General features: G+C 36.7%; 1 protein-coding gene across 3 annotated transcripts in view; it reads left to right on the top strand.

Annotated features, from left to right (window-relative positions):
• Window positions 1-27,491, top strand: part of CDK14 (cyclin dependent kinase 14) — a 678,242-nt gene that overhangs the window by 385,715 nt on the left and 265,036 nt on the right. For all 3 annotated transcript variants that reach the window (XM_072651519.1, XM_072651521.1, XM_072651520.1), the window contains one exon: window positions 15,838-15,958. In XM_072651519.1, coding sequence (XP_072507620.1) covers window positions 15,838-15,958 — 121 coding nt within the window. The remainder of the gene's footprint in view (window positions 1-15,837; window positions 15,959-27,491) is intronic.

Here is a 27,491-nt window from a genome sequence, read left to right as displayed (position 1 = left end):
TCCTCCATCCCATGTTACCTACAAATGTGCCTTATAACAGCTAAAAAGTAAGCATATACAGAATACTTTTGGCAATTGTATAAATATGTCAGAATAAGACTGGATTCTTACTCGAGAGGAGCCTATAGTTTGATGAAGAGGAAGACAACCAAAGACCTTTAGTTGAAAAATAATGCAGAAATACTGGGTAGCATAGTTGGTGAAGCTAGGCATTGTCATGGGTCATCACTGGCCCTTTTAATGAGGACAGTCTTTTCTCAGTCCTCATTCTTCTCAGCCTGTCCTCTCCCATTGATATTACTGATCACCCTTCCCGGGATACTCTGTCCTCTCTGAGTTTTCATGATATTGGTAAACTTATCAACTCACTGCTTCAACTAAACTATCATTTCTATGTAGAACACTTCCAGACATATATATATTGAACCATCAACTCTGCCTTGAGTTTCAGTCTCACATCACAACGGTGTCATGAGTTGGATGTTCCACAGACAACTCAAACCTGAACTCATTATTTTCCCTCTCATCCCTCTCTTTTCCCATACTACCCCATTTGTGTCCAAAGCAGAAATCCCATTCTTCCAGAGTTGCAGGTGTGTTAGGTCAGCACTATCCTGGATTTCTCACTTTTCCTCACTTCATGTATCCAGTCAGTTGTCAAGTCTTGCTGTTTCTGCTATGACAACATTTCGCACACTTATAGAGATTACCACACTTGTTCAAACTTTTATCGCCTCTCATTTGAATCATTTTAATTTTTTTTTGTTTGCCTTGCCTCGTCTCTCCCCATTCCAGTTCATCCTTTTCACTCCTGCCAAATAGTTTTCCTTCATCACAGATCCGATCATATAACTCTTCTTTTCACACAGCTTCAGTGGTTTCCTGTTTTTAAATGCTCGACAGCCTGGCCCCAGCCTATCTTTGTACCCTCATTGGCTGCTACTCCCTTTCACACACTTTGGGATCCATCCAAATTGTACTTCTCTTTGTTGTTTACACATGTTCCTCCATCTTCCATTTCTGTGCTTTTGCTTTAGTCATACCCCATGCATGAAATTCTTCTCATGCATTTCGTTCTTCTGTTTCATGGAATCTCTTTCTTTAAGGCACAGTATTTGTAATGAAGCTTTTCCCTGCTTCCCCCACCTTCTGGGAAATGTCTTTCTTCTCAGGTTACCTTGAATTTAACTGCTTTGTATTTATTCCCTATATAGTTATGCTGGATATACTTATATATGTTCTTGTTTCATTCCTCTAGTTGAATGTAAACTCATTGTAAATAAGAAAAGTAGGACATGGATAGCACAGTACCTTGTAAAGAGTAGATATTTAAATGAATACTTGTTGATGGATTGACATTCTATTACTGATGAGGTGTCCTTAGACAAAGTTCAAATGCTCCATTGATGAGGACTTCATTCTGACATTGATTAGCTCTTCTTGGTAAAGTGTAAATTCCTTGCCTCATCTGGGGTTAACCCTGTTATGATTCGTCGCCAAGGATGACAGATTCATTGATTTATGGCCAGTTTGTACACTCAAGCTATGCTCAGGGACTTGGACTTTTCAAGGAAGAATATGTGTCTGAGAGCATAGAGAAAGGGGACCAAGACCTGGGAGATCAGAGAGAAGCTGGTCAGATATGCATCGGTCTATACATATATGTCTACATGTATACGTACATAGCATGCATATACATGCTTACATACTTGATTGTCTGGAAGGGAGCTAGAACAGTCACGTGGTCATCCCAGGAAACTGCCATCAAAATGGCAGCCAATTTGTGCACAACCCAAGGAGCTAAGAGTTCATGTGCCAAACTGTGATCTCTGGGAATGTGAGAACCTACTCTGTTAGGCACTGTAGTTTTAGGCACTGGGAATATAAATTGCAAAATGAGAGAGTCTTCAAGGGACCTTTCTCTCCAAGTGAGAACTGAGGCTAAGGAACAATGAAGACAGATCCAGAAAAATTAAACCTGGATTCTCATTGGACTGTGTAGACCCTGTGAAGGTCTGTGATAATGCTGAATGTGTGGTGCTGCGAGTCTGAAGGATTGTCCAGGTCCCTGGAATGAGGAGGTTAGCTAGAGAGAGAAGTGCATTTGCTTTACAAGTACTTTTTAAGAGCTGCTTTGAGAAGAGGCTTTTAATTTAGAAATTGGTAGGGTTATAGAAAGCCTAGGCTACCCTTGAGGACTCATTCGTCCAGTATAAGGTAATGGCTCTTTTCTGGAGGGTAAACATGTAGACAGGAGACATTCTGATGTCCCCAGAGGAAATCCTGTCACAAGCCACAAAGAAAGTGACTCAGGGAAAAGCCTTTGAGTTTGAACCTGTTCTCTATAAATGAAAGCATCCGTTCTCCATCCCAGGTTACCCATAAATGAAATGATAACCCAATGTTTTGAACTCTACTCATCCCGTCCTCCCATCCTTCTTTTTAAACCATCTGCATAATGGCATCATTAATTTGGACTGACCCTGAAAGTAGTCAGAAGAGATCAGATGGCTGTTGTGATAGAAAGCAATTTTTAAAAGTGCCTCTAAGTTCACTTTTAGGGATGTCGTCTATTTTTTATCTTTTTATGGTACAGAATTGGTACAAAAATATTCAGCTATGCAAAAAGTCAGTATTGAGTGTTAATTACTCAAATACAAATGAACTACCTTTATCTTTAGTTTCTGTTTAATTCCTCTGCTTTACTTTGACAAAGTCTGTTTGGGGGGAACTCTGTGATAAAATGGAGCCTCAGATACTTCCTAACAAGATGAGTCACATTGGTCCTTTTCATTATGAGTTAGCCCATTTTTTCACTCCTAGGTGGTTTGGTGGTGCAGTGGATAGAGTACTGGGCCTGGAGTTAGGAATATACTTCTGCTTGAGTTCAAATCCAAACTCAGACATTTACTAATTGTGTGACCTTGGGCATGTCACTTAACCCTGTTTGCTTCTGTTTCCTAATCCATAAAATGAGCTAGAGAAGGAAATGGGAAACCACACTAGCATCTTTACCAAGAAAACCCCAAATGGGGTTTTGAAGAGTTGGAAAAGACTGAAAAACGATTAAACAATACAAAACAAAAGGCTTTTTCACTCTTACTCCTAGATCTTTGGGAGTCTTCACCGAGATCTATTTCTAAAATCATATTTTCCCTCCTTTTGGTCGTGTTCCATCTGGTAGTCCCTTTTCACAGTTTCTTCTTTAGCATACACAGACTCTTTTCAGACATTAACCATGATCCCTTCATCCCATCCAAACTATTCCTTTTAGGTCAGATGTATACTAAATGCATTTTCAGATCTATACTTTGTATTAACCAAGGATTGGAAGCAAAAGTTGGCACAAAATGGTTGGAAAAGCTGGGGAGTATATGAATATTTTAATAGAATATTGCTGTAGACTAACAAATGTCACACATGAGGGACTTAGAGAACCTTGGGAATGATTGTATGTCTGAGCTGTTGCAGAATGAAACATGGAAACCCTAAAATAGCATTTGGACAGTGGTCTAAATGGAAAGGTCACTAAAAGGAAGCTGAAATATGAGCATTAGAAAATCAAAATCTACCCAAATACTGGGATAAAGATCCATAGGAATGGAAAATGAAATAGTCTTCTCTCAGGACAGTACAAGGAGAGCATGTTGCACATACTGTCTAGTTTGGTCTGTTTATTTTACTCAGTTGTTTCCAGTTAACAAGTATAACAAGTTTATCCTTGTTATAAGAGAGGTTTCAATTACTTGTAGCACTGTGAGTATGTGTGTGTGGGGGCTCTATTAGGTGCTAAATCCAAAAATGACTGTAGTATAACAACCAAAAACAATCGGTTTTAAAACAAGACAGTTTTTACTTAAGTTTACCTCTGGCAAATCACTTAACCACTCTGCTTTGCCGTTTCCTCATTTGTAAAATGGGAGTGGGAGATCGGGTTATCCGAAGCCCTTTCTATCTCTTAATTTGTGGTCCTATGAGCTTATCATCACTACACAAAACAGTGCTCAGTATCATTTTTATTTTTGTGAAAACATTTGCACATATGAAACTCTCATTTTTATTTTTGTAAATTCTATGCAGTAAACTCACTTACACTCATGTCTTGGGTGAGGGAGATTTTTACTCTGGGCTTTCAGAGAAATTTATCCCAGAAGGATGAGGAAAGGGGCTTTGCAAACCAACAGTGACAAATAATCGTGCTGTTTCTAACATTAAATGGATGAAATAATTCAAAGTTGATTGAATATTTCTTCTTGTTAAAGTCACATTTTTGACATCATGTCAAAAGCATATTTATCATACCTGACCCCCTAATTACAGTTTGCTGTTACTTCACAAAATAGTATCTAGTTAGCATATGTGTGAATATATAGGGAGAGACATATGCCTACTGTATATTTTGCATATATGTGCTAAACAGATGGTTTATGATGAAGTGTTTAAAGACACTGAATATTATAATTTGGTTGGGAAATCAGTTTCTTATAATTTATTTAAATAGTTTATTTTACCATTAAGTTTTTTTCATACAAGGGAATTTAATCCACAAACATCTCCAAATTTCTAGAAATTTTTGGCATAGTAAGGTCATTGTTGTTTTTTGTTTCTTTTGTGTTTTATTGTCATCCAAATTAGAAGTCATCTTGTTCATATCCAACATTGAAGTAATAGCTGTGAGGGTCATTAAATGAAAAGCAGAAGCCAGAGATGCAAATGTAAATCAGTGAACTGTGAAATTGATGATATATTCATATCTACAATCCTGGAAATATTCTGTTTCCCTCATTAATGCATACATGATGTAATGTATCATTGAAGTGGAATTACTGATTAGCAATATTTTCGATGAACTTGTGCATGTATGATCTTCATATGTACATAATTTATTACATTTTACCATACTGTGCAGTTTTAGAACTAGAAATCTAGGTAAACAGGATGATATTAAATATAAATAAACTTTTATATAAAATGTTTTTAAAAACTTATTTTGTATTTCTTTTTGCAATGGACTGTTAAATTTAGAATGAAATTAATTAAAACTAAAAGACATCCTTGAGATATTCTCAGCTAATCTCTTAATTTGACACCTGCCATGTTAGCACAGAACATAGCATTGTCAGAACTTGAACTCAGGTATGGTGAATATCAGACCAGTTCTCTAACTCTTCTCTTACTTTTCCCCTACAGTGTTCAGCCAGTACATACTAAGTATTTCATCACCGTGCATCGGATGCCTTCACTAAAATAATAACCATCCATCTCCCAAATATTCTCTTTCTGTGTAATGTTAGTCCATTGGAAGATTATGGTAGGTTCTATATAGCTCCCTATTAATGAAAGATACACATTTTGTTCATACTTTGAGCAACCAAGTAAGCTTTTGGTGATTTAATTTTATGTTATAAGAATCTCTTAATAAAACCAAAAAACCCATCAAGAGATAGGAGAGGATTCTGGGAAGAAGGCACAGTAGGTCAGAAAATCTTGGGCTCTCCAAATTTCCTTCACAAGAAAAGGCAGAACATCACCTCAGAAAAGCAGAAATAAACATAGGTTTAGTTGTCCTCCTAAGGCGGTTTGAGAAGACCTCAAGAAAGACCCAGCCTCTGGGGACTGAGGTTCTGCGTGAATGAAGTATGAACACCTCCAGGCTGATGTTGCAGAATCAACAAACAGCAAGCCCTGGGGAGCAGCTGGGTTGAGAGGCAACCTCAGCCTTAGAAACTTTCATTTTGCAGACAATATGGGCGTCTGGTGGCTGAGTAGGAGAACAAGGATCTTCCATTGTTGAGGGATGCCAAGCACAGCTGTGCTGACCAGATGTATCCTAGGCTGTGGAGGGAGGAGCTAGCACATACTTGGTGAGTGTAGTTCCTAGGGGCAGGGACCCTGTTGGCTGTGGGCACTTGCAGGAGAACAGTGTCTGGTTTCAGCTCTGGGGTAGAGAGGATAGCTGTAGTTTGCAGCCACTAGAGGGATGAGGGGGACCACAGGCAGCAAGAATATTTGCACAATAGTGTGTCTAGGGGTCCTAACAATGATTTAGGAGTGGAGAGGAGAGCCCAAGGTTGAGGATCAAGTGGGACCTCAGAAAATAACAGTAAGAAGGACCTGAGGCTTGGGACATCATTCCCCATACCTCAGGACTACAGCTTGGTTACACTGCTGAAAACAGTGCTAAAGCAGCTAAAAACAAAATAAAACAAAAAAAAAATTAGTAAGTAAAGGAGAAAGACCCCAACTACAGATGGTTACTATGCTGATAGAGAAGATCTGGGTTTATATTCAGGGAAAGATAATGGAACTAAAAAAGCTACTCCTTTTTCAATGAAAAATATTAAATGGTCTCACGTACAAAAAGAGTCCTTGGAAGAATTTAAGAAGGACTTTAAAAATCGAATAAGAAAGATCAAGGAAAAATTAGAAAGAAAAATAAGAGCAGTCCAAAAAAAAAAAAAAAAAGAAAGAAGAAAATTCTGAGAAGAAAGTCAACCAACTTGGGCAAGGGGAAGCCAATGGCATCCCAAGACACCAAGAAGCCATAAAAATTTAAAAAAAAATGAAAAAATAGAAGAGAAAGTGAAACATCTTATCAGAAAAAGAACTGATCAAGAGAACAGATAAAGGAGAAATAAAATAGTCGGACTATCTGAAAATTATGATTTAAAAAAGAGTATTGGTACAATAGTGTAAGAAATTATCAAGGGAAATTGCCCTAAAGTTGTAGAAGAAGGCAGAGTAGAAATAGAAAAAAATCCACCAATCACCACCTGAAAGAGATTCCAGGAAGAAAACTTACAGGAATATCGTAGCCAAGTTTCAAAGCTCCTGGGTTAGGGAGAAAATATTGGAAGCAACAAGAAACAAACAACTTAAATATCATGGAGCTACAAGAAGAATGACCTAGGACCTAGCAGCTACTGTGTTGAAGGACCATAGGTCTTGAACTACTATATTCTGTAGAGCAAAAGAACTGGGGTTATGACCAAGGGTAACTTACGTAGCAAAGTTAAGTTAATCCTGAATGAAAGAAAGGGGGAGAGCATTTAACAAACCCAAAGATTTTCAGCTTTTTGTGACAAAAAAATCCAGAACTTAAGGGAAAATTCAACATATAACATTCAGCAGAAATGTAAACATTAAAGACCAATTACAAGGGACTCAAAGTCCAATTGTTTATTCCTATATGTGAAAATATTAGCAGTACTCTTATGATTGAAAGAAAGGCTTGGGCTGTGCAGACTTGTGGTTCTAAAAAAAACTAGGGAGAGATAAAAAGGAGTAATTATCATACAGATGAGACATAAAAGGAAAAATTGACATAGAAGAAGCTAGTAGGGGGAAGACCAGTAGTGTTGGAATGTTACTTTCATTGGAAATGGGTTGAAGAAGGAACAACATATACATCTAGAAGGTTATAAAAGTCTTCTAAATTCAGAAAAAATAAGAGGACAGGGGAAAAGGCTGGGGGGAGAGGATGAGGAAGGGACTGTTAGAGGGGTGGATAGATTAAGGAATAGGAGGGCAAGATAGTGGAGTAGAAGTAAAACAGGAATGAGGAGGGATGGAATGAATGGAGTGAGAAGGAGAGTGAGGAAAAATAAGAAGCTACAAGCAACTGTTGCGTAGAATGTGAAAGGGATGAATTTACCCATAAAATGGAAGTGAATAGCAGATTAAAAATTTGAATTCAACAATATGTTGCTGACCAGATTTCAGGAAACATAAATATGAGAGATACACATAAAAGTAAAATAAAGGGCAGGAGTAGAATTTATTATGTAAAAAAAAAAAGCAGGGATAGTAATCATGATCTCAGACAAAGTTAAACAAAATATATTTAATCAAAAGTGAAAAACAGAGAAACTACACTGTATCCACAAAATTATTCAATATTGTTTTAGATCATTTAAAATATCTAGACAGCAAAAAATAGTTGAATGTATACCTGTGAAAACAGACACAGGAACTGTATGAATATAGACATGAAGCACTATTTATGGAAATAAGCTCAGATCTAAATAACTGAAGTAATATTTATTGTTCATGGGTAGGTAGGTAAAGCTAATATATTTTATAAATGACAATTTTACCTAACTGATCAATTTCTCAATATCCCGATCAAATTACTAAAAAAAAAGAGATTTTACTGAGGTAAGAAAATAATAACAAAGTTCATTTCAAAGAATAAAAGGTAAGGAAGTAAATTCAGCAGTATCAGACCATAAAGTATATTATAAGGTGAGAGCATTGTTGAAATGTAAAAAGGATAGTTTCTGTTTTATTAAATTAAAACTTTTTTGTGTAAATAAAACCTATGTAAGAACAAAAGCAATGCAGAAAATGGGGAGGGGGACTTTCATAGACAATCTCATATAAGATATGATTGAGTAGAAATATTGTTGTGGTAGGAAATGATTAGCTGGTTGATTTTGAAAAACTTGGATTTATGAAGGAATATGCTATCCACCATCAGAGACATAGATGGCAGGAGGAAATAAGCATAGCACTGTCTTAGATATATGTGTGTGTGTGTATATGTGTATATATATGTATGTGTATCTATGTGTATGTCTGTAGAAATCTATGTATATGAATATATATATCCACACTTAATTGTAGCCTTTTTTAGAGTGGAGAGTCAAGTAAAAAGTGCACAGCAGAAAACAAAAGAAAATCAATAAGAAGCAAAGAAAAGCTGGGCAGCTTTGAAAACAAGTTGTAGCATTTATTATGTAGGTTTTCTTAAAATGGAAATTTATTATTTTATAGTGAATCCTCTCATTTCTGCTGTGTATATGCAATGTTTTTTTCCTTTTCTCATTTTGTATTCAAGTTTAAAATTTAAAAATTTACTAAAAAAGAGATTAAAAAGGGATAGCTTAGTAAATCTAACTGACCCCAAAGGGAAGGGGAGAATATTAGTACATTAAAATATAAGTGAAAAGGATGAATCTGAACAAATGAAAAAGATAAAATTCTAGAGATTGCATTCAAAAAGTGAAAAAAAGACTTTGCATCTGTATTAAAAAATTCTGCAAGTAGATGAGATATGAGAAAATTTCTTTTTTTTTTTGTACTCTATTAGGAAATATTTCAAAACTAGCCTAATTTTGTAAATTATATCAGATTTTTCCAGTGCTTCTGGATTCATTTAAATTCTGGCACAACTAATCAAATGAATAATAAATTAGCATTAAGAGAAAGGGTGACTAAGTAGATGAAGCAGTAGTTGTGTTTATTTTATTTCTCTTCATGGTTCTGCATGACCCTGAACAAGTCAGTCGGCTTCTGCCTTAATTTCTTTATCTCAAATAAAACCAACATTTGTCATGAGGAAATGATTTTGATGGTTATTAAGTTAGAGTTGGTATTTATACGGAGTTTTTGTAGCACTTTGCAACATTAAAATGTACATATTGTGGATGTCTGGCATAAACATAATGATTATCGTAATCAAGGAGCCCAGCACGTTGATAACAAAAAGGTTGTTGGTGATTTTTGTGGTTCTGCATGCTTGGATGTACATTTTGACTTTTTTTCGTCAAAGTTAAATTTTAGGAATTTTGGAATAGTTCAAGAACTTTCGTATGCTCTTGGTATTAGACTGTATTATCTGAGATTATAATTTGCCCCAATTAGGTGGAAATTCTAATTTAGAAGACTCCAGTCTAATACGTGGAAGAACATTCTAATCTTCAAACTGTCCAAAAAGAATAGACCATCCCCATCCCTGCACCTCAGAGCTGTCATTTATCTGTCCCTGGAAGTGGTCTGGAGATTAGATAAAATGGTTGCTTTAACGGGATTGTTAGTGTGTCAATATGATGTTGGATTACACATTTATTTATCATCTAGTCAACAAATATTTAATAAGAACCTCTTCTCTCCCTCTCCTGTTTCTCTTTCTGGCATCCTTGTTCCCCTTCCCTTCCCTTTTCCCTTCCTTTCTGTTTTTCCTTGCCCTTACTTTTGTCATTTTCCCTTCCCCTTCCCTTTTCCCTTTCTTTTTTACTTTCCTCTCCTTTCCTTTCACTTTTTGCCATTAAAAAAATGGTTAGCACTAACTGCTGGAAGTTGACCTCATTGAGTTATTATGAAACCATCTTCTGTGTGTATGCACACACTTTAGCAGACACCCACCCAGAGGATCTTCTGCAAGAATTGCAACCTGTAAATAATGTCTAGTCATCTGGCAAGTTGATCACATTGACTTTTGACTTTTAATTCACAGTAACACTAACCATTAATATAAGAAATTTTGATAGTCCCTGAGCTCCACCTTTTTGAAAAGGTAGAGTATCTCTCTTCCTGTAGTGTATCCATGGCAACTGACATGGAACCTAGAAAGAAAGCTTTCACACATGCTGTGCTAATTAATCCAGCCCTCCAGTTTTCCTTCAGCTGGAGGATGTGGTTAAATAAATTTTGCATGAGTAAGCATGTTTTGATGCACAAACTGGATAAATATGTAGCAATATATCTTTACCAAAAATGTTTGAGAAGTTGACAGTTTCCAAATTTATTCATGATTAGAGCAGGAAAAGATGATGCAATTGAACTCTTATCCTTTTAGAGGCTTTGCTGTGACATTATGCGTATATACTTTTGAAAACTTTTGATTTTATTTCCCTTTGACATCAAGTTTAAATATATTTTAAGCTAAAAATATTTTGCTTCTCAGCAGGCAGAACACCTTTGTTGGAAACTTGTGTTTTTTAGTAGTCTGTATGAGGCTAGGAAGAGATCATTTTACTCTCTATTCTTTATATGAAAGCAGGAAGAGATAATTTTACTCTAGGGATAATAAAGAGTCCCTCTGAGAGGAAATGTATTTGATAACACACTGTAATTCTTGTCCAAAGCCAGTGCATGAGGAAACCCCTAAGCAGATTGAGGACAAATATACAGAAAAGTTAAGTAGTGAAAGGTTTGGTTTTCACTTTAGTTTAGAGGGTTTAGACCTCTTTTTTAATTAAAAGTTTTTATTGATATTTCTGTTTCTGAAGTCATTGTTTTCCCAACTCTCCCAACCCCCCACCCCCAATAGTCATCCCCTGCGATAAATAGTATTTTTTTTAGAAAAGGAAAACAACAACAACAAAAATCAGTCCATCTGATCAATACATTGAAAAAGCCTGAAAACATGAGCAATGTTGAACATCTATGGATCTTCCTCTTCTGGGAGAGGGTAGATTGGGACGCGTTTTCTTATTTCTCTTTATTTGAGTCAAGCTTGATCTTTATAATGTTGTTATGTTTACTTTGTGTTTTTTGGGTGTTCTTTCTATTTACTTGTAGTCACTGTATATGTTGTTACTTGGTTCTGCTTACTTCACTCTTCATCAGTTCATATAGATCTTTTGCTATTTCTCTGTATTCATCATGCACTCATTTCTTACATTCATATTTGTTGAGCTTTTTCTCAATTGATAGGCTTTTACTTTTTCTTCAGTCGTTAACTGTCACAAAGAAAAGTGTTGCTATAAATATTTTGTGATATATAAGGACTTTTTTTCTTATTAATGGCTTCCTTGGGGTAAAAGCTCAGGAATGGAGCCTATGATTTAAATGGCATGAACATTTTAATCACTTTATTTGCACAATTCCAGGTTGCTTTCCAGAATGGAAGTACCATTTCACAGCTTCTTTAGCAATATATTTGTATGTCTTTCTTTCCACAACCTCACCAATATGGGCATTTTTCTGGTTATTTCCCCCCAATTTTCAGGTATAAGTGAGACCTCAAAGTTGTATTGATGGGCATTAGAATCTCTATTTCTTAGTAATTTAGAGCATTTTTTCATGTAGTTGTAAATACTTTGCCATTTTTTGAAGAACTTTTTGTTCATAACCTTTAGCTATTTATCAGCTGGGGAATGGTGCTACACCTATATCTTTATATCTGTAATTCTTAAGAGAATATTAAGCTGCCCTGGGCTTAATGATGAAAGTTAGGGATGCTGCAGTATGATATGGTGACTGGCATGGAGGTTCCAGGTTCAAGGGCTATCCTGAATGCTTATCACCTGGCTGACTTTGGGCAAGCCATTGCACTTGCCTGCAAGTCTGTTTCCTCATTGCTAAAATGAAGGGGCTTGACTGTGCTAGAGGTATTCTGTCTCTAAATCTCTAATCCCACATCTTCCAGGACTTGTCCAGCAAGTGCAACAGATTGAAATTCAAAGGGCTGTCCCTAATTTCACTGACTTTTCTATTCATCAACAAATCCCAGTTGCATTCCTGCTGTTATTTACTCCTTTCCCAGGAACCCCTTCAGTCTCATAGGATGATGTCAGCTACAGATTCACAATTTTCCCATTTTATTACATTTTCACCATTATTTTCAGTGTCTTCAATATCCATGTTGATTGATCCCCTTTACAATGTCTTGGCTTCTGTGAAACTTTTGATGCTCCACATTAACCACACATTGGCCTAACCAAACCCTGGGCCTCACCACCAGTTTCTACTCAGCTTCTAAAATCTCTCAGCGATCATTCTCTTTAACCACAGAGCTGGGCCACTGGAGCTTGAGAGGCAGATTAGGTCTGCCCAGTCCGTCAGTGCTACCAGTATCTTCTCAGTCACTATTGGCCTCCCCCTTTGCTCCCTGCATCTAGTTCTCCTGTACTTTCTATTCTTGCATTTGCTGACCTAATTCAGGATTTTCTTTATTAGATGCCTGTCCTGTTGTAGTAGTTGCAATCCCTATGCTTACCTCTCTGATCTCTCCCACAATTAGCTGCCAGATTAGCCTTCACAAAATTCCACTTTGCACATCTCCTCTGTGTACAAAAATAGCCCCATTATCTATAGCACATGGGTTAAAATCCTTAACCAGACAATGTTAGGTCCCCCACTACTTGAACGTACCTCTCTTTCAAATATACTTTTTTTATTAGCCCAAGAAACATTGAATGCTTCCTGCAGACAAAAACATTGAGTTTGACAATGATGCCTCTTCTGTTCAAGATTTTATGTAGAAAGTAGCCCTTTAATAAAGATTATTTCTGTCTAACCTATGGTAGAGCCTTCTAAGTTCATATTGGTCTGATCTGGACACATTAATACAGTGATCCTAACATTGTGAAGTCATTTTGGTCCTCTTTGAATACAAAGGACAACAAATAAGCCTTTCAACCTAGTTTTGAGATTTTGTAAGAGGTAAGGGTGATAAGAAAGAATACTTTAGGTATGAGGGTGTATCAGTAAGCACCCCAACATACATAGGGGACCTGCTATCACAGGCTCTTAGATCTGCATTCATAAAAGGAGAGGCAACTTTTGAGGGGTTAACAACCACTTTAATCAAGCACATGTATCAGTCCTTTAACCAAGCACATATTATCGTTCACCTGTTTCAGGGGAGTCAGCACCCCTAACTTCAAAGAAAATACAGAAAAATTAAAGATCAACAAGCATGGCTTCCTCTGCCTGAATTCAACAGACAGTTGGACCCCGACTGCTTGACCATAGTTACCTGAGAGGGAAGGATGACATCTAGGTTGTCAAAGCCAGGGGTCTCCTTAGTAGTTTCCCAGAGTCCTCCTCTGGCCAAACAAACACTTTTACAAAAACTAAGCCCCAAAGCAAAACTTCAGCTCTGAGTATTTATATCTTTTTTAGAGCCAGAGGGCATCACAACCCTTGAGAACCAGTGCTTCCTTAACATTTGTTAAGGCTTGGTCCTTCCCACAAATCTTCCCTAATCAAACTGCCTTAATTGGCAGGCCCATTAATGGATGGGGAAGATCTTTAATCACATTAAGTAATTAACAATACAAATACATATGCTGTTTCTAGTTAAAGAAACTCTTATTTCCTTACTTTACTCCTTGTAAAGACTCTTGATTGATAAAGGGAAGATTCAATCAGAGGCACTTGATTATACTAAACAAAAACAGCAAAAGATCCCATTTTATTTGTCATTACAGAGGGGCAGCCAGTGCAGAAGTATGGAGAAGAGGGATAGAATGTTGTATTTGACAAGTAGCAAGAAGACCAGTTACCAACGTGAAACATGGGATGTTCAGTTTTACTTGGCCTTGGTCCTGTCATCACTAGATAGTTCTTTAAAAAATCTGTTTAATTTATCTCATCTCATACTAGAAAATAGCCTGTGATAACTTTATATCTTTGATTTACTCTTCCTTCTTCCCCTACTTTTAAATTCTGCTTTATGACATTTATTTTCCTAATATTTTTCTAATAATTTCAAAGACTGCTAACTGTTGATATGAACATACTCTGTACCAATGCTGTTTGAAGTCCCTCTGTGGCTAAGCAGTTGGTCTGTGATGGTTAGCTTTGGACACAATATTCATCAGCATGGGTTCCACCTAGTGATGAGCATCTCAGCTTAAGAAGGCTAATCCTGAGACTAGATATGCCGTCCTTCATGTGGCTGGTCTTTGAAACCTTTCTAGCATACTAGAAGTGCTAGAGTTCATCTTCTGCGTTTGAAAGTCCATGTAATGAGGTGAAATTGGGGGAGGACTTAGTTGGAGGTGTGCTGTCTGCTACTGAAAAACACTTTTCATTCATAATGATTCTGGTGCTTGAGTATATCTTGTGTGTTCTTGATAGAAGATCCTTTATATCTTTTTCATCTTTGCCTGCACTAAAGTGTCGAAAATCTGAAGAAGATACTTTGGGAGGAGAAAACACAGCTAAAAGCTGATTATGAATATCTGTTGTAAAAAATGCATGTCTAAAAAATTAATAACTTTTTCTTTGTGCATTTATATGGATGTAATTTTGAGTAGTATCTAAGGAATTAATTGGATAATTCAGTCTTAGAAAAAACACATTTGTTGTTTGGGTTGAGTGACAATTTCAATGGTAGAATTGATTAGGAATTCTTTCTCTTATTTGACCTATTAATCTTTAAATATATGTATACTTAAAAACCTGTTCCGGTAAATAGAAAAAAAGAGTTCATGATGTAAGATATTTTCTAAGGCTTCAACTATTTCAGAGTATTAAAGTTAACTTTACAATGGTGGTTAACTTCCTGGATAAAGTTCATTTTGTGTGTGTGTGTGTGTGTGTGTGTGTGTGTGTGTGTGTGTGTGTGTGTGTTCCCACACACACATATTTAAGAAAAATTTTAAAATATTTTAGACTTTGCAGTAATAAATAAAGAATTCCATTTTGGAATTGATAAAGATAAGAGGTATCAACCATATTTTTGCAAGAGTATTTTCCATGTATTATGCACCAGGAAACTGGAGAGAATAGATTTGTTTCATTCTTTAGTTCATATACATTACCAGAAACTGGAACAATCAAAGGGGAAATAAAATAACGATCGTGCCAAATTGCATTCATCAAGACTAGAAAGGAAACCATGTTTTAGGATTTATTGTTTTCCTTTTAACTGAAATATATTGAACTCATTATGCTAGTGTCTTATTGATGATATGATAGCAAATATGATATATTTATTCTCATTAGCTATGTTGCTTTTAATGATTATTTGATCTTCATAAATGTGAAATGATTGAGTTGGTAGAAAAACAATTCCTTACTCTGCCAGATGCATTCTCATAATTATCCCACAGATATCTGAAAAAGATAGTTAACCAATTAGATGGCCTGTGTTGACTCATAAATTACTGTCCCTAGCCTTGTGCTTTTAATAATTTATAGCCAACACATCCTTTGGTTATGATCCTAAAGGCTAAGATGGCGCTATTAATTTACCAATAAAATTGATCCTATTCCATTCATGTATTTTGTATTACATTCTCTTTCTGACCTTTGAAACTTGTAAGCCTTCAGTTCTGTGCTCCCTTTGATAAAACTTTATTTCTGTTCTGTCATCCACAGGTCTTGCAAGAGCAAAATCAGTCCCTAGCCACACATACTCCAATGAAGTGGTTACTTTGTGGTACAGACCTCCAGACGTCCTCTTGGGCTCAACAGAATACTCCACCTGCCTTGACATGTGGTGAGAAACACAAGTTTTACATTCACTAATCTACCTGCAGCTTTGGGTTAGGGTCAACCCTAGACAAATATCATAACCAGTGGGAATGAAGATTAATGGTGGAGTTGAACAGGCTGCTGTGTGGTAATGCTGCTTTTCTTTTTTCTTTTCTTTTCTTTTTTCTTTCCTCTTCTTTTTTTTCTTTTCTTTTCTTTTCTTGTCTTTTCTTTTCTTTTCTTTCCTTTTCTTTTCTTTTCTTTTCTTTTCTTTTCTTTTCTTTTCTTTTCTTTTCCTTTCCTTTCCTTTCCTTCCCCTCCCCTCCCCTCCCTTCCCCCCTCCTCTTCTCTCCTCTCCTCTCTTCTTCTCTTCTCCTCTTCTCCTCTCCTCTCCTCTTCCCTCTCCTCACTTCCCTTTCCTTTACCTTCCCTTTCTTTTCCTTGAGTTAGGGATGTTCCCTAATCATCTCCTGGTTTGCAGATGGTGTCTAGTAATGGTATATGATGAGCAGGGGCAGAGACATTTTTCTAGCCATCAACATGATGGTTTTCTTTTCCCTGAGTCTTAATTTACTGTTCTATCATCCCTGTATCAAGGAAATATGTTTCCCTTTCCCTGTACCCTGCCCTTGGTCAAATGTAATAAAAGCTAAAAAAGGGAAGGGACCATGTTCTACATTCACAATGTTGCTTCAGATGATATTTCAGTGACCTGGAAAGCTTTTCTTTCCCAACTGTTACGTACAGAATTTGAGTTTCAGCAATCCCTTCAAAACCATTGACACCAATCATTCGAGACAAATTGAGCAGCAAAAAATTAAATAAAATCAACCCACATTTATTTTAAGATAGTTTAATCTAGCTTAGCTTACATTTTATGTGATATTCCACTAAGTATCTCATCTGTGACATCAACATGAAGAAAAGATTTTGTATTTTTAAAAAATGCTTAAGAATCAAATATTTCATGCTGTAAATCTTGCCATAAGAGTAACTTTGTTTTTAGGGACTAAGGAGGGCTTAAGGCTGCTCTTAGAAGCATTTTCATAGAACAGTTCTATCCAAGACCACATTTTGTTTTTTCTTTTCCAGAACAAAAATTGATTCGCATAACACCTGGGGATTATTTAATGAGAGAGAATTCTCTCCCATGAATTTTAATATTTTAGGGACTGCAGATGTGTCAATAACAAGTGTTAATGAATGGCATAGAGGGAAGGATATGATGATTTTTTATTTCCATTTCTAGTTATCTTATTTTTTTCAGTCTTTCCATAGGGAAATGATGCCTTATCCATTATTATTTACCATTTTTAATTTCCTGTTAATATAATTTCTGTAAATACTTGCTACGTCTCCAAGGTATGGAATATTCTGAGGTAATAGATGCCCAAGGTGCAGTTCCTACGGTTGACAGTATTTTTTTCATGAAGCTGAGATGTATTTGACTACGATAAAGCCCGGTTTCCTTTCTGATATTCTTGATAATCACACCATGAGCTCATTGATCTAAATCAGAAGGGTTCATCAGCAGCATGCTAATCTAAAACACATTTGACAGATGAGGAAATTGAGGTTTAAGGATTTTAAGTGACTTATCCAAGGTCACAGAGGTAGTAAGTGCCTGAGGCCAGCCTTAATCTTTGGCTGTCTAGTGTACTCTGTGCTTCCCAGTCTCCTAAAATATTTGGATATAAAGACAGTCATCATCCTAGCATGATAATATGATCTATGTCATCTTTTTTGTGATTGTTTTCAGTTCTGTCTGACTCTTTGTGACCTTCTTCAGATGTTTTTGTTTTTGTTTTTTTGCAAAGGTATAGGAGTAGTTTGCCATGTCCTCCTCTGGCTCATTTTACAGATGAGAAAACTGAGACAAACAGGGTGAAGTGACTTGCCCAAGACCACATAGCTAGTATCTGAGGCCACATTTGAACTCAGGTCTTCCTGACTCCAGGCTTAGCACTCTCTCTACTTCACCACCTAGCTGCCTTTGTCATCTCTGAAAAATGCATATTACAACCTGCAGAAAGACTCTTCATGGGATAAAAGATTCAGGAGTTGCCCATAAGTTAGGAGACATGATTCCTAAAGGTGGAAAATGAAATAGAGCTGCTTGGGGAACATGGAATTAGGGCTGGACGTTTGATACACATCTGAGAATGAGAAGAACTTAGTAGGTGTTTGTCCCTCTGCTACCACCCCTTGGTGCTTCTCTGCCCCTCTCCTTGAACATGCGGTCATTAGGGTGACTATGGGTGACTGTTATTGATCCAACACCATGTGGTAGTGGTGCGCTTTAATTCCCCCAACTGTGCCTAACCTTCTTTGACTTGAGCACATACTTGGACTTTATTGTTCAAATTCCCGTCTGGATGGCGCGTGGGTAACGCTCACATTCTTCCCCTTTTCCCTTGGTAGATTTGGTGAGTTTCGACCTTGGACTGAGTTCGTTGATGGTCGATGCCAGTGACGTTTTTCCAGCTTCCTTCTGCTTCTGTGTTCTGCCTCTTGGTCTAACCTCTTCTCACCTCTCTCGGATGTGTCCTTTTTCCTTCCTAGTTCCCTTCATTTTTTGTGCTCTGGTGCTGTTGTGGTTCACATTCAAAAGTGCCAGCACTAATGATTTCCCATTATTTGGGGGCTGATAAAATCCATTTCTTTCTCCCACGTGCTGTAAGCCTTTTGGGCTGTTTGTGTCTTGGTTACCACTGTACATGAACAGGAGATACAGACAGTAATTTAAACTATTAAATTTGGCTGAGTTACAGACTGATCTAGAATCTCCTCTCTCTCTCTCTCTCTCTCTTTCTCCCTCTTTCTCCTCCTTCCCCCCCTTTTCCCACCCCCCTCACACACACACACACACACACACACACACACACACACACACACACACACACACATACAGAGTCACTGCCCCAACCTCAGTGAGCTGGGCTTGTTTGCATTGCTTTCCCAAATGATGGCATTTTCCTCCGTATCCCATCAGTATGAAAATTCTGGGTTCCATCAGGGAGGTCAGTTAAGGACCTTGATTATAGAATAGAATTTTGAAAATGGTGATGGCTTGAAGTCAAATCATATTTTAGTCACTGGAGGATCATTTTAATATTAAACTTGCATTTTACATGATGAAACTGATGGACATATAAGTGACGGGGCTTCTCCAAAGCGTACTATCGCCTTCTTTCAAGTACACATCTATTACACAGATTTGTGATGTGCCTACTTTAGATGCACAGGGCTTGGTTTCCAGTTTTGTCCCCTTTTCTCTTTTTCCTCCAAGGAAAGGGTGGCTTGGGATCCCTTTGCCAATTTACTTTGAGTGGAGACATAATGGCACCATCACAATGAGACTCTTATTCAAATGGAAGGGCGGAAAAAAATCTGAAAGAAAATCATAGAACCCACATGCCCTTTTGTCTAGTTGCCAAGATTATTCTTTGCCAGAAAATAATAACAAATGTGTTATATTTGAGCAGCTGCTCACATTTATTGGCTGCTCACATCCAAACCCTAAAATCGTGAGTTAACGTCCTTGTTATGCCTGTCATTCTTTGTACTGTTATCTCCTAAATCTTTTTTCATTTTTTGCACTGCATTTTCCTGATCATCTTTTGTTACAAAGCTATTTCATTATTACCCTGCATGTAGCATCCAGATAAAATATATGTATTTTTCCATTTAGAACAAAGATTGCAGGGGCATTGACTTTAACATAATCAATGGTATAAATGCTGGGCTCTCAGAGACCTGAAAATGGGGCTGAAATTGAGCTTCAGCCCAGCTGCACCAAAGAGCAGTGCAAATATTAACCCCTGGACAGTGGTGGGGAAGCAGGTGGCTGTGGTTTCGGGCTGTTTTTATACTTCATTTGCCTTTGTAGACCTTTATGCTAGTAAATAAAAACTAATGAACCCCATACAGTGGGATTTTTTTTCCTAGTTTTTGTTTAAATAGCCACAGGCAATAAAAAAATATTAATGAATAGAAATGCCCATTAAGATTGTCACCAAGTGATGGAAGTCGATGGTGCCAGGGTGGGTTGTGATTTACTGGTTTACGTTTATGATGCTTAGGGAGCAGAAGTCTGGCGGTCAGTTTGGCCACTTGAGAATGTACCAAGAGGCTGGGATCATCATTCATCCTTTTCCCTTTTTTCCCTCGAAGGAGAATTTTAAGTGGTAATATTGCCTCTACTATAACTTGTCTTAACATTTGAATTTAATAGCTCTTTAAGGGTCAAGGCTGTGGAAAACATCTTTAACCATCTTTACCAAAAGGGGATATAAAATAACAAAAGCCATGTTCAGTAGTACCAAGCCTGAAAGCAGTTGCTTGGTAGAGTCCAGCTTTAGTTGTTGAGGTCATTTCTTTAAACAAGCTTCTCATGCCTTTTTTGAGTCTCATAATGCATGCAGGACGGCATCTGTTTTTGAGAGCACTGTGCCACCAGGGATACATTTTTAATGTTAGCCAACTGTAAGCCATATTTGACCAAGAAATGAGATTTTTGTTGTGATCACAGGTTCCTTTGGCACTTCAAAAAAATACATTAAAGCCACCTTGTGGTCTTATATACAGTGTTCCTTAGCTAGGTATAGAGAGAAATCATATGTCAATTTCTTTCTTTCATCTTTTTAAAGGCTAATTAACATATTAACTATGCTTGTCAAAGTGTGGGACAAATCACTTATAAATAAGCCTGTCAAATGTAATGAGATTGCATATTAAATCAGCATTTTCTCCATTACATCTCTGATTTAAGATTAAAATTGATTTATTTAGCATTGTAGCAGCTGGGTGGTTGGAGAAAAAAAATTGGCATACTGGTCTTAATTGGTTGAGACAGGTGACTGCATCAAGGTTGATGCTTTCCATGTCAGAAATCAAGGTGTGTATTTGTGGGCGTTTTAGAGTCTTTAGCGTCCCTATTTTATCATCAAGGTTATGGTTTTTCTCATTCTTGTTAAATCACCACACTTAAATGTCCAGATTTGTAAAAGGAAGCTGTCTTGGTACCTAAGTGTACCAAACTATATCTTTAGGAATGGAACCATTGGAAAAAAAGGCCTTCCCCCTATCCCATTTATAATTGTAGAGTACTATGTGTAAAACCTATATTTTCACTTAATTTTTGAACCAGAAAATTAGGAAGAAACCAGTCATTTTGCTGCTATAAAACAAATGCAGTAAATTTCTCAATCCATAACACTGTTTGTGGTTGATGTCAAATCATGCCCCACCTGTGTAAATAAAAACTGTTCTACATCTTTCACTGTAATGTAAGAAAGTCTATTATGTGGCGTACCCTTGTGCCCTGATTGCAATCCTATAGTAGAGTTCTGATACTTCTGGGAGAGTTGTTTGGAAATAAACTAAGTCATCAATCATTAGATTCAGTAAATATCTCTTGGGACAAAATCTGGAGCAAGGCTTGTTTTCCCAACTCTCCAGTGTTATTTACACCATTTCCTGAAAATAATGTGACAACTTTAAAGAGGTTTTTTACCCTTCAGTACTGTTTGGCTTTTGTATTGTTAAAATTAGGATGTGAAAGTGGGAAAGGTTTGATTCAGGCACAGTTGAAATTTGGTTCACCTCTCTCAGAGGCTTGCCCAAGTGACAAGTGATTGTCCAAGCGATTGCTTGGCTTGCATTGGGTAAATAGTTAGCAAGCCAGAGACAATCAGAAGGGCACATATGATTAATGAGAATCATACTATTTGTGATAGTCAGTAAACATTTATGAAGTACCTACTGTGCACCAGGAACTGTGCTAAGCACTGGGTAGCCATGCTTTTATGGCCCAGTGCTGCCTCCAAAGTCTTATAAAGGTCACTTTTTTCCAAGGGGTTTTTCAAATATCCCACCATAAAATAACTGGACACTGAGCTTGTTTCTCTAGTCTTCAGTGTCCTATCTGCAGGTAAGAATGATAATAACAAGACCCACTTTTATTATACTTTAGAGGAAAAGTACTTTGAAGAGTATATAGTACCATGTAGGCATTACGTGCTCATCAGGTTAATCAATCATCTCCCATGTTTCGGTTGCGGTAATATGGAAGACATAAATGCAAGCCACTATTTATTCTCTGTTGGAATTAACAATTCCAGCTCCCTTTGAGATTAGAAGCCCTCTTGCAGAAGGGGAGAATGTGGCCCTGGATATGCATTTCTTATTTCTCAAAAATGAATTTTACACTTGTAAAGACTTCATGGCAAATGACTGTGTATTTTCCATGTGATGTCTTACCTATAGGCCTTAGCATGATCTTCATTTAATTTTTTATTAGTAATTCTTATATCATCTTCAATTCAAAAACTATGCATCCACACATGTGTATGTGATTGTGTATATCTTCCCTCCCTCCTCTATCCAAGGTGTTATAGCTTGTAAAACAATTTTGTAAAGGAGGAAAAAAAAGACAGTACAGCCCAACTAATGTGTTTGTCTGCCAGATTCACCAGTATTCCACAGCTATAGCCTCCCAACTCTGAAAGGAAGAGAGGGAGGTGGAATTAAACTTAAACATTCGAATTATTACTTGAGTTATAGTTTAACATTATAATTAAGTTCAGTTTTGAAGTTTTGCAATTATTTCCATTTCCATTGTATTAGTCAGTATGTCTATTTTTCTGGTTCCACTCTTTCAACGCATGTAAGTCTTCCCATTCCCCTGTGAATTCTTGATACTTGTTTCTTACAGAGTAGAAATATTCCATTAATTTCATGTAGCTTAATTTGTTTAGGTATTTACTTAATCAGAGCCCTTTGTTTTATTTGCATTTGTGTGTTTTTCACAAGAAAGTGCTGATGTTATCAATATTTGAATATATACATGGAAGCTTTCTGTCATTAACATCCTTGAGGTTTGTGCATAGTAGTAGGATGTCTGGGTCTTTATGTGAGGTTTTTTTGTTTTTATTTTTAGAATAATTCCAAAATGTTTTCCAGAAAAATTGGACCATACAGTAGTTATTTAGTAAATGCCTATATATGAGGTATTTATTGTTCATTGATTAAAAAAGAAAATAAATTGCAGCTTATATAGATTAAGGACCATTGTTCAAGTTGATGAGTTATTGGATTTTCCTTAACTTTTTCATATTTTGAATTGCACTGTCGTTGGAAATACAGGTGGAAAAATCCTAATGTAGTCTTATCCTTTCCACGTATTAGTTAACATCGCATAAGCTCATTTTTAAAAAATCTGTAAAATAGCAAAAACAATACTGCCCAGACGGCAGATGGAAAGATAAAATAAGATTAAAGCACATGAAGTTGTAAAATACGACAGTGGCAAGTTTTGCCAAAGAGATTGTTTTCTTTCAAGAGGAAACCTACCCAAAATAATTATGAACATAATTAGTGTTATACTAATTTTCATTTAGTTAATAGCATTTGACTAAGGTTAGATGACACTGAATCTCAGAGTATATGGGAACATATATGATGTAAAAGACTGGAAAAGGTGGGGCACAGTTTGAGGACTTTCTTAGAACAGCACTTTTGTATCAGCATATTTTATCTTCACAGTGTTTTTGTCTCAAAAATTTTTTCTCATGGTCATATCAATACTGAAGGGATGTAGAGTTATCTTTTTTTTAAAGGTACAAAAGCTGAAGCTTCTAAATATTGATGATTTTCAACATTTTTCTGGGTTTGGACTAGATAGTCATTACTTTATCATCTCAGTACTCTTCATTAGACTGTATTAGTTTCCAGAAAATTCAATTAATACTCCATTTTGGATCAAGTATGTAATGAAGGTACTAACTTTGCAAGAACTGTCCTGCATATACAAAGACAGAATCAAACATTCCTTACTTTTTTTGAGTTTACATTCTACTGGTAGATATAATTTTTAAACAAGCCTATCTGAGGAAATAGGATAGAGATGTAACAGCTGAGAGCATCAGGGAAGACCTATTAGGAGACTCATGGAATAGTTTTGGTAGATGATAAAGGCTCAGATTATTGTGGTGGCCATGTGAGTGGAGAAAAGGCAATTGATGAAAGATGCTTTAGAAATGGAATTGGCAAGACCTTTCAACCAGTTGGGTGGAGGAGATCTTGAGAGACAAGGAAAAATCAAGGATGACTTTAAAGCGAATTCTGCTACCCTCCACAGAAATAGGGAAGTGTTGATTGATAAGGGAATGGATTTGGGCAAGGAAGGAGGATAATGAGCTAATTTTCAATGTGTAGTGTTTCAGGTGAGTACAGGAAATCCAGCTGGTGATGTTTAACATATATTTGTGATGCTGGACTGGAGCTTAGCAGAGAGATGACTACATACTGTTATCAGGTGAGTACAGGAAATCCAGCTGGTGATGTTTAACATATATTTGTGATGCTGGACTGGAGCTTAGCAGAGAGATGACTACATATTGTTATCAGCACAGAGGTAACCCCTGAAGCCAGAGAATCCTATAAGATGACCAAGAGAAAGTACTGTAAGAAAAAAAAGGAGGGACTGACAAAGACCATTAGCGTTAAAACCTTTTGTTGGTGGATAAGACATGGTTGAGGAAACAGTAAAGGTGACTGGGAAGGTAGAGGTAGGAGAGCTAGGAGATTCAGATCCATTTTTTTTCAGAAAGCTCACCAACTTCAGGGGAAATTTTTCTTAAGTGATCTTGTATTAAACAATTCATCTAGTGAGACTTTCCCCTTTTCCCGTTATTGTCTCATTTAATATGATGACTAATGAGGTTTTCTTAAGATATAGTATAGTAACATTTTATTTTTTTACACTTGTATTCCTCTTGAATCATCATCATCTAATATTCTATTCATGTTTAAAAAGTAAACAAACAGCTGGTCTGACCTTCCCACTCATCTTCTGTATTGTACATTGTAGTATGACCAGTCTTTCCCCATGCAGGTCCCTTCTTCTGGTCCTTTCACTGTTCTGTTTATTTGTTTTAGGATTCCAAATCATTTTTTTTCTCTACCATTAAAAAACATCTGGCTGTGAGCAAAGATTGCAGTTTTCTGTGGTTTTACTTTTCCTTTACCCAAACTATACCTTTCTGAGTAATGATCTCAATTTGATCTGCATCCCAGGTAATATTTGTCACACACCTGCAGTTATAAATGGCAAGAAGCTGGTGAAATGATGAAAATGGTGGACCTGGAGTCAGGAAGACCTGAGTTCAAATCCTTACAGATCCTGAGGCAGTTCACTTCAGCTCTCTCATACTCAGTTTCTTGATCTGTATTGTGGCAGTAATAGCACCTGGTCAAAGGGTTAAGTGTTGTGAGATAACATGATATACCATATGTAAAGTGTTTTGTAAACCTTAAAGCTTGATATAAATAACGTTATTTGCCATCATCATCATCAATATATGTATGTATGAGCATATACAATATGCACACGCATATATACATGTGTGTATATTTTGGTATATGTATATGTTTTACATATATGTGTTTATGCTGGGGATGGCTTGCAGTCTGCATGGCTGAAGAACAGTGAAGTCACTGATTATAGATCCATTTGAATATTGAGAATAATATTACTAACTAGATGATGATAATGGCACGTACGTAGACCTCAGTTCAGTGAACAGCCTGTGATGAACTTAGGACAGAACATTGACCAGAGCAGTCAAAATGAATGATATGAATGAGGTACAGTTTGCATCACTGGAGGGAAAGTGTCTATTAGCATTTAGACATAAGCATTAAAGATTCTTCTAATGCTAGTATTTCTCAGATACTTTGAGATGGCTTATTCTTTACCATGACATTTATGATTGTAAAGGTACAAACTGACAAATAGAGACTAAAGAAAATGGCCAATGTCTTACGTCTGATCAACAATGGAGCCAGATTTAGAGTCTGAAAGTCTTTGTAATGTAAATTACACACACACACACACACACACACACACACACACACATCCTTTTTTTTGTTGTTGTCAAATATAAAATTTTAGGTTACATTCTTTGCAGTCCTACTAAAAGTCCAATCTGTTATTATTTCACTTCTTTCTCCCCTGAAACAGCAGCTGAGTCCTCTTCTCCACAAAATTCAGTTGTTTGATTTTCTAGCTGAGTAAATGGCTTCTGTCCAAAATCTCTTTTTTCTTTTCTCAAGAGCTAAATTCTGTGTATAAGAATTTGACTAAGATATATTGTGCCTATCTGTGCCTAATGAAGCACTAACCAAAGTAAATGATGAGTGACAGTTTAATCAATCCAATTCTGTCAGTAGCCACCAAGGGCACAGGGAATATAATTTTTTAATCTCTTACTTTTCAAATACACTGAATACCCACATGGAAAAAAAAAATCACTACTGTTCTGGGCACTGAATTTTCCTTACTGGTTATATTATAATTATTTTTGCTCTCTCAGAACCAGGCTTCAGAGGGAAATAGCATAGCTTTTTGTCCAGCTTTACAAATATAAACACTTCTTTTGGTAAAATGATACAAGTGTATGCTTTGCTTTGTGGACCAAAAGCAATTTGTTTTCGTTTGTAGCCATGCATTTCAATGAGCCTTAGCTAAATGCAGTTATTAAATAGGATGACTCTTACTGAACTTTAGCAAGTAATATGGCACCCAATATGTTCAATTAAGGGTTTAGTTGACATTGAAAAGAAAATTATGTCACACCTCTGAAGGTTTCTTTTTGTTTTGTTTTGTTGGTTAGGATAAAACCTATATGTGAAAAGCTTTCTGTTTACTGAAGAAAGCAAAAACATTAAATTAAATGGAATAAGAAGAGTTTTTAGACCCAGAATGGTGGAATCCTTTATAACGTCTTTGCACATAAAGGATGTAGAAACTTTGAGAATATTGCTGGTCCTGGGAACCAGATGAAAGGGGGGAAAGCAGAGGAACTCATAATTCTTTTCATCACACCTTTGATTTTAGAACTGAAAAAGATTATTGCATCCCCCACCCCCACTTCCCTATTAAACAGGTAATGAAATGGAGATTTGGAGACATAAGATCAGTGGCCTTTCAGAGGCACATAGCAAAAAAATATCTCAAGGCATAATTTGAATTCAGGTCTTACTGACTCCCAAGACCAGCACTCTACCCACTACAGGTCTTACTGACTCCCAAGACCAGCACTCTACCCACTATGCCACTACCATACTAGCCTGTACTTGGACAGGGTTTGATTATTTTTCTTAGCTCAATTTAGAAGCTACCTGAGATTTGCTCCCCTTTTAACCCTTTGGTCAAACGTGTTGCCAAAGTGTTTGGAAGCTACCTGACTATTTGCACGAGCAGGTATGCTGAAGAGCATCCACCAAGGGACACGAGAGTCAAAGGATCCCATTTCAAATTCTTATTCTGTCCTTTTGACCTATGTGATCTCCTGAAAGTCAGTCTGGTACTCTAGGCTTTTGTTTCCTGTTTGAAAGAAATGGAACGGATCACTTTCCAGCATCTTGTCTAGGGCCACATCTCAGTCTTCGATGTCCATCTCTGATTGGGAAAATGTCCCTGTCTTGTGTATAACACATCATGTAAACACAGAGATATATAAAGCTTCAGAGCTCTGATGTACCTGAAAAGTAAT

Source organism: Notamacropus eugenii, chromosome 3 (assembly GCF_028372415.1).
Source record: "Notamacropus eugenii isolate mMacEug1 chromosome 3, mMacEug1.pri_v2, whole genome shotgun sequence".
NCBI classification, from domain to species: Eukaryota; Metazoa; Chordata; class Mammalia; order Diprotodontia; family Macropodidae; genus Notamacropus; species Notamacropus eugenii.
This window is presented reverse-complemented; position numbering and strand designations above follow the sequence as displayed.